At 39.1% G+C, this 13,779-nt stretch overlaps 1 protein-coding gene across 7 annotated transcripts in view; it reads left to right on the plus strand.

Moving 5' to 3' along the window:
* Positions 1–13,779, plus strand: part of LOC105354450 (inositol polyphosphate 4-phosphatase type II) — a 162,167-nt gene that overhangs the window by 12,685 nt on the left and 135,703 nt on the right. For 3 of the 7 annotated variants that reach the window (XM_023957536.2, XM_023957537.2, XM_023957535.2), the window contains exon 1: positions 3,780–4,689. In XM_023957536.2, the coding sequence (XP_023813304.2) occupies positions 3,984–4,689 (706 nt within the window). In that variant the 5' untranslated portion in view covers positions 3,780–3,983. Of the gene's footprint in view, positions 1–54; positions 100–3,779; positions 4,912–13,779 lie in introns of those variants that run through there. The other 4 variants (XM_078943406.1, XM_078943405.1, XM_020703700.3 and 1 more) reach the window with 3 other exon arrangements.

The raw sequence follows: 13,779 nt of genomic DNA on the forward strand, positions 1-13,779 counted from the left end.
GCCAATTGTATATGTGTGTGTTAGCTCATCAACATGTCTGTCTTTATTTCACAGGTGGGAACAGAACATCAGGGGTGCAGCAGGTGGAGCTCAGCCTCGGTATGTGCATTTATTCACTATCTCTGGAGTAGTTTCACTTTCAAACGCATGCATTGTCAAAGTGCATGCTTACAGTTATTATTAATATAAAATGAGTGTATTTTTTTTTGTTTTTTTTTACACAAAGAGACACACTCCTGTCTTATACAGTTACACCAATGTCGGGCTGCTTCCTTCCTCCGCTCTAACCCTGACACTTCAAGCATGGTTAAAAAAGACAAAACTGGCACAGCAAAGAGAAAACTTTAGACAGAATTGCGAGAGGGTACCTTTGAACCTCTTCTGAGATCTCCTCATTAATTTTTTAGAAGAGCGAGATGTTAGACTTCTATTTCTAGATTATTCATTGTGGGTTACGTTAGGTCTCTTAAAGCGATTGTCGAAACCTTAAAAACTTTCCTTTCGTCTTTCAACAATCAAACACAGATGACATCAAAGACTGATTTGTGCTCTTTCTTTGTTTTTATCTAGCTACTTTCAGGATAACGAATGTATGGGTATATTGAAAATGTATGTGTCTTTGCTCAGATCAATCCTCCAACATATGAAAGAAATATAACATTTTCTCAAACACACACAGACCCACCATGTGTTTACTGTTTTCAAAAACACATCTTTATTGTCCGTAATTCTTGCAAGAACGTAATTTCTCATTGTCACGAAAGACTATGTTGAAGTTCTTAACCCGCTGTGTCCCTTTTGGGGTCACAGGGGGGCCGGAGCCTATCCCAGCCACTTACGGGCGAGGGCAGGGGGCACCCTGGACAGGTCGCAAGGCCACATGTCAAACACACTCATTCATTCATTCTCACACTCACAGCCAATTTAGAGTTAACAATTGACCTATGGAGCATGTTTTCGGACAGTGGGAGTGGGAGACCCCGGAGAAAACCCACGCATGCACGGGGAGAACATGCAAACTCCACATAGAAAGCTCCCCCATTGATGTTCTGTTTCAGGTCCCCCAGCCAGGAATTGAACCGGGGGCCTTCTCGCAGCTAGGCAAGAGTGCCTGGCACTGCGCCACCGTGCAGCCTGAACCAATGGCAGAGTTGGAAAATCTAATATTTGGGGGCTGAAGGGGGGCAGAAGACTTTGGAAGGGTGGCAAAGAACAGCGGAGTGGAAGGCCATTAGAAATGAATGGATCAAAAATATGTATTTTGAACAAAGAGTACAAAGAAGCTTGTACTAATAATTTAGTCATCTTTGTCAATGATGGTTCTAACAATGACTTAAAATTTGGGCAGCTGGCTCCCTTTTCCCCCCATAGCCTTGCCCCTGCCCTGAACAGGTAGTTAGTATGTTGCATTGCCTAAAAAACAAATTGTTATATTTTTCATTTATAAATATGGAATAAATTATGTTTGAAGGTGTAATGAATAAATTTTTTTGAATTTACTTTGTGTGTGGCCAAGACTCCAACTGAAAAGCATTTAAGTTTGCGTAAATTATGAACCATTTCATTTGCAAGTAAGTTTTTAACATTTACTGTACCTCCTACTCGATAAAATATCAGTGGGCAAGCGGAAGTAGAGAGGTTGACTTCTGATCGGAAAAACTGCAGGTTCGGTTCCCGCCCTGCATGCTGGTGTGTTGAAGCTGCCATCAGTGTGTGTGCGTGAGTGGGTGCATGGTCCTGTGATTGTAAAGCGCTTTGGGCCTTCTGAGAATGTCGCAAAGTGCTATCTGAGTGTACTCCACTCAGATATATTTGGAGAAAAACAACCTGGGGTAATAATTCTGCTCACACGAGATTGTTTAGTTAGTAATTTAGATGTAATAGCCTTACCTTGCCCAAAGTAAATAAACCAGTTAGTCAGGGAAAATATCTCAATTTTATCATTTTTTTCTCATTTATCAGCTTTGACTTTTCCTTTTTTTGGTGTAAAGCTCCATAAGACACTTTTTTTTAACTTTCTCTCACTTTTTTCTAAACTGGGACCTTTTCTTATCTTTATTTGTTCACTCTCTGTGAGAAACAAGTGGGGTTTCTTTTGTGTGTGCTTGGTAATAACTTTCTGCCAAGTCTTCAAAATGATTTCATTATTCTAAAGGGTTGACCTGTTTGCTATTTGAGAACCCTTATAGTCAACAATGCTCTCACACTTTAGTAGAGCTCAGTAAGCTCACACACTCCCTCTTTGGGCTGCTTGTGGAGGTCCCGCAGTGTCTGTTTATCTGCAGCTGTCACCTCATTGCTTTTATCTGCTGTTGTTTGGTGAGCAGATCATGAAACTTTCTTCAGAGCTGCAGCTGCTTCTGCAAAGACTTGAACTGATCGGAAAACTGAACCGATTTCCTTTGATGTTTTGTTCCTAGGGTTCATTTATAGTATCTTTCTGAAGCCTTTGACTTTTCTGCTTAGTATTTCCTCAGTCAAGGTTCTTCTTTTCATAGTTTATTCTTTCTCTAAAAGTTGAACTTCTTTGCTGCTCTTTTCTTTACTTTTCCTTCAGAATTATTTGATTCCTAAGATCCTTTTAAATTATTGTCTAATATTCTATACAACTCATAAGTGATTTTCTTAGATTTCCGAGTCCCTTTAACTTGTTTTAAGCGATCTGTACTGTTTTTATTTTTATTTATTTTTGTTTTTGCTGCTTTGGTTATTTGATATAAAGCTGGCTTGGGTCAATGCTGGCTTGAGTGTTCCTTTCACAATGCAAAAAAAGAAGCTATTTTTTCACTTCAAGGTTTATCTTCATCACCTACTGTAATCAGTAAAGTAGAAGTTATTAGAGGTCGAGGAAGAGTTCCAGGACTTTATCAGAGATTAAAGGGAAATGGAGATCAGACCTACTGTCTCTGCGTTTTTTAGTCTATTTAGGGCTTTTTTTGTTTTATTTAGTGTTCCACCTCCTCTACATTTCTTGGGGATAACAACCTAAAGTAATCAACAGATTTCTATTGCTTTTTAAAGCATAATTATTGAAACCATAAGTATATTAGATTAGATTAGATTTGATGTTCTGCCTGAAAGGCGATGCATTTTTCTTTTGCTTTTATCATTATTTGATTTCACGTTTAGGAATAGACCTGCAGCTTTTCCATACTTCACAAAGGTGAAGCATTCAGTTGATCTGTTTTAGCAGTTTTAAACTACATGCTTGGTGAGCATGTGCAATTAGCAGTGACACTTCAAACTTCCAAGCAAAAATACAACCAATTAAGATTTAATGATGTAAAAGTAAGAAACCATTGCTTTTTAGTGGAATAATGCTAGCTAAGAATGTAATGATTAAAGGGGCACTCCAACACAATTTTCTGCTCGTTCATCGGGAAAACCACTCAGCTTGCAAATGTAGATGAGATTTTTAGAATAATCCTGACCACATCGAAATGGTTTCTTGGTTTTAAAATGTACCTAATTAAATATCCTTAAGCTTTATAATGTTATGCACTATTCAGCAATTTTGGAGATTGTTTAATCAGGATATATCTCTCCATTGTTCCCTTCTGGCTGTTTTGTGAGGTATGCAGTAATTGGTAAAATGCTGGTCAACTCTTTTGCACTATATTATAAATGTCTCTTTGAAATCAATGTCATAACGTAAAGATATCAGTGGCGAATAGTTACATTTAATATATCAAAATCACCCATAACTTGGTCTGACAAATCAATAACTTCATTGGCTTAGTTAAAGTTAAATGAACTAGAATATTTGTTGTTTTGTTTAAAACATAAAAGGAAAAGAAGAGTTTAATAAAATCTTGTTTAGAAAATGAGGCACCGGGGCGTGGTTTGACAGAGCATGGAGTGAGACGTGTTTTGCGGAGCGGAGCGGAATAATTGCCTTAAAGTATAGTTCTTGGCACGATTGAGGAGTAAATTCTAGCCTGGACTTTGTTTAAAGTTGCGGTGACACGAAATAAATACTTAAAATGTCTGGAAAACCATCGAGAGGAAAGCAGACAACTCTTTTACAGGTGAGGCCCGCCACACCGACCCAGCCTGCAGCCCCCACTAGCAAAGACTCCGCAGGTGAGGAGGAACTAGTGGCGGCTAGCTTAGCGGCCCACACCGAAGTTATTAAGCAGGATATTCTGTCATCCCTTCGGAAAGACCTGGTGGATACTCTTAAAACCGAAGTCCGGAATGTTTTGGGAAGCGAGTTGGCATCTGTGAGAGCGGACATAAACGCGGTCAGATCTGAAATACGGGAGTACAGAGAATCCGTCACATCGGAGCTGACGTCGCTCAGCGCCACGGTGAGAGGGATGGAGGAAAGCCTCTCCACCTGCACAGACGATGTTACACTGCTGCAGAACGACGTGCACCGCCTTAACGCCATAGTTGAAAATCTCCAAAATAAATGCGAGGATCTAGAGGCAAGATCACGGAGAAACAACATCCGACTGGTGGGCGTACCGGAGGACAAGATCTGCTCTACAGCTTCCATTGCAGCGCTGCTTCAACAGGCTTTCAGTTTGAAAGAGGCGCCACGGCTGGACCGGGCGCACCGCGCTCTCTTCCCGGCTCCGGGGCGGGGGAAGCCGCCGCGCGTCATCGTGGCCCGCTGTCATTACTTCCAGGATTGTGCAAACATCCTTCGCCTCGCACGGGAAAAACAGCAGATCAAAATGGATGGTATGGCTATTTCAGTTTTTCCAGACTACACTGCAAAAACCGCAAAAGACCGCGCGGCGTTCAATGACGTGAGGAGGCAGCTTCGTGGGGTGGAGGGCGTGCGGTTTGGGATCCTCTTCCCAGCCCGGCTCAGAATCACCTACAAAGGCGAGGAAAAAACCTTCACCTCACCAGAAGAAGCCCAAAAATACATCACTCAAAATATCAAACAACGCTGAGCAGGTGATAAAGAACACAACATTCGCATTTGAAGAGTATTAGACTGTGCAGCATTGAACTAAGTTCAAGTTATTTAAAACAAGTTCAACTTGGTTCAAATGTTCGAGCATATACTCTTTTCCCTATAGCTTTACACTACGTTCTTTGTCATTATGTGAGTTTGAAAAGGGAATTGTGTTCATGTCTGTGTTTATATGCACACCTATATATTTATTTTGGTTTAGAGGCTTAATCAGGTAAAAAGGTTCCAAAATTTTTTTTTGCAGGCTTTGGTTGTGTCTTTATGCGTGCCTTTTTTCTATCCACTTAAATTTCTGTTTATTTGGGTGGAATTTTATTGTTCTGCTCCGCTTAGCAGGTGAGCTAGTGCACCCTGAGCACTTTAGTGCAAACTTTCCGTGTAGTGGGAATGTGGATGCGATCTCCACTATTTTGTTCTTTTTGTTCTGGGGAGATCGGCACTCATTTGGGGATCTTACATTACTGTTTTTTACTTTACACTTTTATTGCTTCTTTTTTATCTTATCTTTTTATTTTTTTACTTTATACTCCATGTCAGACACATCTCTCTCCTTGTTTATTGCTTTATGAGTAAACCTAAATTAGGTTCCTCGGATCCAACTCGTTTTATTAGCTGGAATGTAAAGGGTTTACAGCATCCTATTAAACGCAGAAGAGTCTTTTCCCACCTGAAAACTTTCAAACCAGACATCATTTTTCTGCAGGAAACCCATTTACACTTAAACGAACATTCAAAATTAAAACAAGGCTGGATAGGTCAAACCTACCATTCTAAATATGAAAATCGTTCTAGAGGTACAGCCATACTAATCAGAAAAGGTGTGCCGTTTACACAGACAAAAACTGTATCTGACACCAAAGGTAGATATGTCATAGTTGAGGGGAAATTGTTTGGGATGGAGGTGATCCTAGCTAACGTTTATGGCCCAAATTGGGATGATCCACAATTTTTTATAAATTTTTTCACTAACCTCCCTGTGACAACCACACACCATTTAATATTAGGTGGAGATTTTAATCTTGTTTTGAAGCCAGAGGTTGACAGATCAAGTCCAAAGTTCCCACCTAAATTATCCAAATCTGCAAACTCAATCATATCTTTTATGGATTCCTACAAACTATTTGATCCCTGGAGACAAAACAATAAAACTTCCCGACAATATTCATTCTTTTCGCCTGTCCACCAGTCATATTCTAGAATAGACTTCTTTCTAATTGACCAAAGGTTCCTTTCTTTAATAACTAATAGTCAATATCATAGTATAGTAATCTCTGATCACTCCCCTGTTCAGTTTGACCTAACCTTCCCAGAAAACATAGTACCTCGACGCACATGGCGTTTGGATCCAATGTTATTGTCTCATAAACCCTTCCAAAGATACATATCAGACCAAATTGATTTTTTCCTTCAAATTAATACCACACCTGGAATGTCTGTTACTACTATCTGGGAGGCACTGAAAGCTTATCTCAGGGGACAAATTATCTCTTTTGCAGCTCATAAGAAAAAAGAGAATGGTCGCCGCCTTGCAGATTTGTCCCAACAAATTAAAGTAGTAGACCAGAAGTACGCCAATTCGCCAAGTCCCTGTTTATATAAAGATAGACTACTACTACAGGCAGAGTTTAATAATATTTCTGTTGAACAAACTGAGAGGTTACTACTTAAAACAAAACAAACCTATTATGAGCATAGTGAGAAGGTTGGCCGACTACTATCCCATCAACTTAGACAATCCTCTGCAAACCGCACTATAAGTGAGATCAATACGGGACAGGGACAAAGGTCCAATCAGCCCATGATCATAAATAACCAGTTTAAAAAATTCTATTCAAGCCTTTATACTTCCCAAGTTTCTGCTTGCCCGTCCGAGATCCAGACTTTTTTTGACCCTCTTATAATCCCACAGATTAGCCCTGAGGACAGAGCCAGATTGGACTCTAAATTTTCAGTTGAAGAGATTGCCCAAGCGATACAATCTATGCAAAACGGTAAGACACCTGGCCCAGATGGGCTACCAACAGAGTTTTACAAAACATTTTCCTCTAAATTGTCCCCTTTTTTATGTAAACTCTTTGAGGAAATCCACACGGTTAAAAAATTGCCACAAACTATGAACCAGGCAATTATCACTGTTCTTCCCAAAAAAGGAAAGGATCCATGTGAGTGCAGCTCGTACCGGCCCATCAGTCTACTGTGCTGCGATTATAAAATTTTCACTAAAGTATTAGCTCGTCGCTTTGAATCGGTAATCCCTAAAATAATAAATCCAGATCAATCAGGCTTTATACCTGGTAGACAGTCATTCTATAATATGCGCCGCCTGCTGAATGTGCTGCACACTTCCCATTCCGTGCACCAGCCAGAAGTTGTCATCTCGCTAGATGCAGATAAAGCATTTGATCGAGTAGAATGGGAATTTTTATGCGCCACTCTAGAAAAATTTGGATTTGGTCATAATGTAATTTCCTGGATAAAAACAATTTATTCTACACCCATGGCATCAGTATTTACTAATTCTACATTGTCTGACTATTTCCAGCTGTATCGTGGAACAAGACAGGGCTGCTGTTTATCACCATTTCTTTTTAATTTGGTCATAGAACCTCTGGCCATTGCCCTACGAATGGAAGACAGGATCTGTGGAGTCCTCAGACATAATGAAATTCATAAAGTCTCCTTGTACGCAGATGATCTTTTAGTATATTTATCTAACCCCAAGCAATCAATCCCAGCATTTTTTAACATACTAAACTCGTATAGTAAAATATCTGGTTACACAATAAATTTCTCCAAAAGTAACCTCTTTCCAATCAATGAATTGGCAGCAGCAATAGATTATACCCCCTTTCCTTTTAAAAGAGTTGAGGAATTTACTTATCTTGGTGTTAAAATTACACACAATTACAAAGACCTCTACCATTTCAACTTAAAGATTTTGTCAGAACAAATCAAGGAAGATCTGACGAGATGGTCTTCATTACCTATCTCTTTAGCCGGGAGAGTAAATATAATTAAAATGTCTGTCCTCCCCCGTTTTTTATATTTCTTCCAAATGATCCCTTTCTTTATACCAAAGACAATGTTTAGGGAAATAGATAATATGATCTCATCTTTCATATGGTGCAGAAAAGTTCCAAGAATGAAAAAGAGGTTTCTGGAAATGCCAACATCTGCCGGAGGTCTAGGCTTACCTAATTTTATAGCTTACTACTGGGCGGCAAACATTAGTAAAATACCACATTGGATTTCCACATGGGGTAGTAGCCAGGGTCCAGCCTGGGCTAAAATGGAGGTAAATAGCATGTCAACAGTTGGTCTGGTTTCAATTGTGAGTTCCGCAATCCCTATAATTTCACATCCCCAGATTCTTAATCCAGTTTTAAAACATTCCCTAAAAATCTGGTTTCAGTTTAGAAAGCACTTTAGCTTTACTCGTCTTTCCTCTTTTTCTCCCATAGTTAATAATCCCCTTTTCCCACCGTCCCATATCGATGGTGCATTCCAGATGTGGCACAAAAATGGGCTGGTATTTTTGAAGGACCTTTTTTCCAAAAGAAATCTAATGCCCTTTGAATTACTACATGAAAAATACAATATTCCCAGATCCCACTTTTTCAGATTCCTCCAACTCAGAAGTTTTGTTAATAAATATTTTGATCCCTCAGAAGCCTGCCACATTGACACCATGGACGACTTACTTGCTTTAAACCCTCATACAAAGGGCAACATATCTAAAATCTACAACAAGATCCAGGGTATTAAACCCCTTTCATTGAGCAAGACCAGGCTGGCATGGGAAAAAGATCTTGAGATTACATTTTCAGAAACATCCTGGCAACTCTGCTTGGAACGGATTCACACCTGTTCTATTTGTATCAGACACCGTCTTATTCAATTTAGAGTGTTACATCGTCTTCATTATTCAAATGAAAGACTTTCTAGGATCTACCCTGATGTCAGTCCTTCATGTCTAAGATGTAAACAAAGTCCAGCCTCTCTAGGACATATGTTCTGGAACTGTATCTCACTGAGGAGTTTCTGGACAAATATTTTTGAGGTCCTTTCACTGATTTGTGAGACAAAGGTTCCATCCTCCCCACTCACTGCTGTTTTTGGGGTTTTGCCCCCTGAAGTCAATGTCTCTAAATTCAAAGGGAGGGCAGTTGCCTTTGCAACAACAATAGCCCGTAGGACTCTCCTCTTCCAGTGGAAATCAGATAAACCTCCTTCGTTTAATGGCTGGATTAGAGAAATGCTCTCTGTGTTGCAACTGGAAAAATTGAGATACAGCAGGGAGAACAGCTGTGAAAAGTTTATGGAAATTTGGACACCCTTTACAAATTATGTTAAAAATGTGAGTCTAAGCTGAAGCCTCTTTGCATGTTTTAGCCTAATAACCTAAACGTGAAGATATAGAGGTATGCGTACATAAGTGTGTGAATCTGTGTGGGTCTATAAGTGTTTAAATATGCATGGGTACTTGTGTTTCTGCAGAGAGAATAGAGAAAAACATTTGAAAATTTCTGTCATGGATGTACACTTTTCTTTCCTTTTTATTTTATTTTATTTTTTTTTTGTTCTAAAGTTATTCATTATTATTATTATTATTATGTTTTGGGGTGGGGTGGGAGGGTTACTGTGCAGGTTTGTGTGTTTAAGTTTGTATCATAAAATTTCTGAAAATAAAGTTTAAAAAAAAAAAAGAAAATGAGGCACCATGATTTTAGAGCTTTGGCAATTTCAGGGTTTCTTGGCTTTGCCTGAATTTATGCTTTTATATAATTGAAGAAATGTGGAAACCCCTCCAGACCATTTCCTCACTAAAGTCCATTATCCTTTGGCAATTGAGGATTTTTTCTCTTGGGAAAAATGATTTAAGCCAATACTAAGCATCATGCCAAATTATTCTGCTGCTCAGACCAACTACCATCAGAACAACTGCGGAAAACCGAAGAGATACATGAAGGATGCTGACTTTTGAAAATACCTTACAAGTATGAGGCAATGCTTGGTTCAGCTCTGTTTACAAGATTTCAACTTACTTTCAATTGTGAGCTAATTTAGCTTTCAAAGTGTGTCACATGTAAAGCACTTATGTTAATGTTTTGTTGTTTAATAGTGACACTTGCATTGATGACAGTGGAGCAAAGTCTAGTTATGATATATATTTGTTCTGAGGGGGTGGGTATTGCTCAAAAGGAGTCCTATCCAGTATATAAAAAATACAAAAGTACAAGAAAAAATACTCATTAGAAAATACATACTTGGTGGTTGAACGTAGTAGTGTCACCCATGAAATACCCTTGAAAAGAACAAGAGAAAAAAAAATTATGTGTAGTTTTTGTGTCTATCTAAATAACAAGCCAGCTATATTCAACTACATTGTGATCTGTGGTCTTTTCAGGCTTTCCAAATAACACGTTTTTGTAATACTGTCATAGTTGAACTTTCTGGTCCTGGGTTTATACTATCCCTCAGAGGTGTTACAGTAGCCTTTTTCATGAGATTAGCTTTTAAAATATAAACAGATGATGCTTACAGCACCTGTCTTACACTTTCCCCAATCGTGCCCAAAATGTACGGTGGCCTAGAGGTGCAAGACATGTTTACATTTAAGATCCAACAACAACAAATCCAAGTACAAATGAACAAATACTGAAACACAACAGCAAAACACAACACAAATAACATAGTCCTGAACCACAACAGTAAATCTGGGTGCAAATACTGTATCGCAAAAAGCAACCCCACAACAAATACGCAGCTGGCCGGCAAGTGCAAAACACGACAGCAGAAGATGGAGTAAAATGTATGAAAGCGAGCAGCTGCTAACAGAAAAGGAATACCTTTAATACTGGAAGTGACACAAAAACGTTACCTTGCTAAACATTGTTGTAATGTTTACTGTAGTGATACAATTTTATAAAATGCTTTTGGACTGTTTCATGTGTTTATAATGTCCACATAAAGAAAACAGTAAGAAATAACTTTAAAAAATAATACTCGACTGGTTTTATATTACGTCCCTTTCTGTTAGAAGCCGCGCCTTCACCTCCGTTGTTGTGATACGGTATTTTGCACCCAGACTTGCTGTTGTGTTTCAGGACTCTATAATTTGTTCCCCGATTTGCTGTTGTGTTTCAGTATTACTTCATTTGTAGTGGGATTTGTTGTTGTCTTAAAAGTAAACGTGTCTTGCACCTCTTGACCACCGTAAAATAGTCCATCTGAGTTCAAACAGCCCAGGACTACCACTATCCAATTGCAGGGGTCGATACCCAGGTTTTAATGTCACTTGCTCAGGCCTAAGTCACAACTGCCCTTACGGCTGGATGCAGGCTGTCTGTGGGTGAAAGATGGGCAAAGCACAATATTTTAAGATCGTAGACCACTCGGTGAGCTTGAAGAGTGAAAACGTTCATGCACATTTTTATTCTAAAGGCATTCTGCGGGCAACAGGTCATAGTGAACACCTAAATAATATGCAAGAGTAGGTAAGGATGAAGTAGGTGAGACACAGGTAAGCTTTTTCCTCTTTTCAACCCCTCCAAACCCTGCGCAAGGGTCAAGGGGCCTGTTAGTGCTGTTCAGGTGACAAGGGCACCCTCCTTGCAGGCTATTTGCATGTACCCTGACTGTTAAAATTTAGGAAATTAGGCAATCAGAGCTTAATTTCTGAGGGGATCCTATGGGCACTTACATGTCATGTGCAAGTCCTGAGTGTGCAGCATTTGCAAGTGGTCAGTAAGGAGCCAGTACCCACATATCATATGCATCACTCATGCGTCATAGGTAAATGACACTTATATTATCCTTACAAATACTTTATGATACACTTACCACACGTGCATGCCATTTTCATGCAATCCCTTGAGGTGGCCGTACAAGCCTCAAAGAAAATGCACCTGTGCTCCCCTTAAGATGCGACAGCTCCTGACCATGACCTTTCACGGGCCCAGACACCCAAAAACCAACAGCACACCAGTGTAGGGCAACCTTCCATAGGGGTGCATGGGACTAAAGCTTTAGTCTGTACCACAGAGGGGGTTGGTTTTTGCACTTACCAAAGAAAAAAAGCTTTCAATTCTTGTTTAGATCTAAAAACCTTGATTTAAATGTACTCTGAATGATTAGTTCATTATTTTAAGGATTGTTCATTTATTTTTTCTCACACATAATAGGAGTAAGAATGTGTAGCATGTTGCACACATAATTCAGCAATCCTCATTTCATTTTTGTTTTCCACAGACCCATGAGGACACAGGTGTGGAAAGCAGTGACACATGCAAATAGAATTGCTAAATGAATTGAAGCATGTAAATAATTATCAATATAAATAGGAATCTTCTGGCAATGAGTGTACATTTCTCCCATGTGGTAATCCCCAAGTCTTCTCTCTTCATTAAATGGAATTTAGATTCATTTTGGGGTCACTGAGGCTTCATGCATTAAAACTCAATATATTCCAATCACACAGAATAAATACAGCATAGTAATTGAGGCCTCCTAGGATGGGCAAACATTATTACTCCAATTGCTCAATTGTTATGCTAATATGAACTAAGCCCCAGCGTACTTTGGCAATTCAGCCCCTTGAGTAAAATTGCAAGTCACATCACTGATGAATTCTTTTTCACCTAATCTGTGGCAATTCAACAATACATGTAATAAAGGAAATGCAATTTTCCTGAAGAAGCTTCAAAGGTTTTGTTCTCCTTTACCCTGCTTTTCAATCAGAAATCTGAATCTTTAGCATTTTCAATGAGCCTTTTTTTTCTCTATTTCACTCCCTCATTATGTATCCTCTCTGACTTCCTTCCTTAAACTCTAAATGTCTCTCTAAGGGACTCCTTCATCCGCACTCTTTGTCACTCTCACCATTTCCTTTTCCTGCCACCCCCACCCACTGTTAAACTAGAGCCAAGCTAAAGGGTCAGACAAAGCTTTAAATCTTTGTGGGAGAGTCAGTCTGCTGATGTATGCCTTGGAAACTTGCTGTTTCAATCACCAAAATGGCAACGGTTACCTGTTATAGCCCGAGCTAAACAAGCAGATGTCCTCTAAGGGGAATTACTGGGATGAACACTTTGTAACATTTCTTTTTTACGGTCATACATATGTATTTGGTTTTTCTTTACAGACTTTGAAAAAAGAAAACAGCATTTATTTCATCAGATCTGAGTAGATTACCATTAATCCTAACAGAACTTTCTTCAGCTCTGTTATTCTAAAGGGTAAAAGCCTGCTCAAAGGTCTATTTTGTTTGATTTGACAATTAATGATAACTTTTTTTCTTATTCTTTGAACATGAGTTTGTCAATCTACCTATATAGTAAACTCACCTTCATTAATTTGAGTGAAAAACCTTTTGACAAATTGCACAAATCCGCTCTGCAGGGTCAAAAAATGCACAAACTATGAGAGTTTGTTAACATCAACTGCTAAAATATCAGATAAACCACTAATTACTATTGTTCCTGCGCTTCCACACTGGCTTAAAAGAGCTCCTGTGTCTTTTTTAAAGATATTTTAAAGGCCACTGCTATCTTGTTTGAATTTGAACCTTATTATCATTATCCATGATTAGCAGCACTTAGCAGTTTTTGCACTTATCTTGACCACCCATTCAGTCACTTCATTGTTACTGTGGTAACCGGAAAATACATTTAGAGAAGATCTAGTGGACTTATTTGCTCTCCACCAAACCACCAGGCAACGTTTTTTCAATCTTCTGTTGTCCAATTCTGGTGAACCTTTGTGAATTTTGGCCTCAGTTTCCTGTTTTTAGCTGAACCTGGTGTGGTCTTCTACTGCTGAAGCTCATCTGCCTCAAGGTTGGATGTGTT

Source organism: Oryzias latipes (genome assembly GCF_053564925.1).
Source record: "Oryzias latipes strain Hd-rR chromosome 1 unlocalized genomic scaffold, Olatipes_Hd-rR_3.1 chr1_Y".
Taxonomy (NCBI): domain Eukaryota; kingdom Metazoa; phylum Chordata; class Actinopteri; order Beloniformes; family Adrianichthyidae; genus Oryzias; species Oryzias latipes.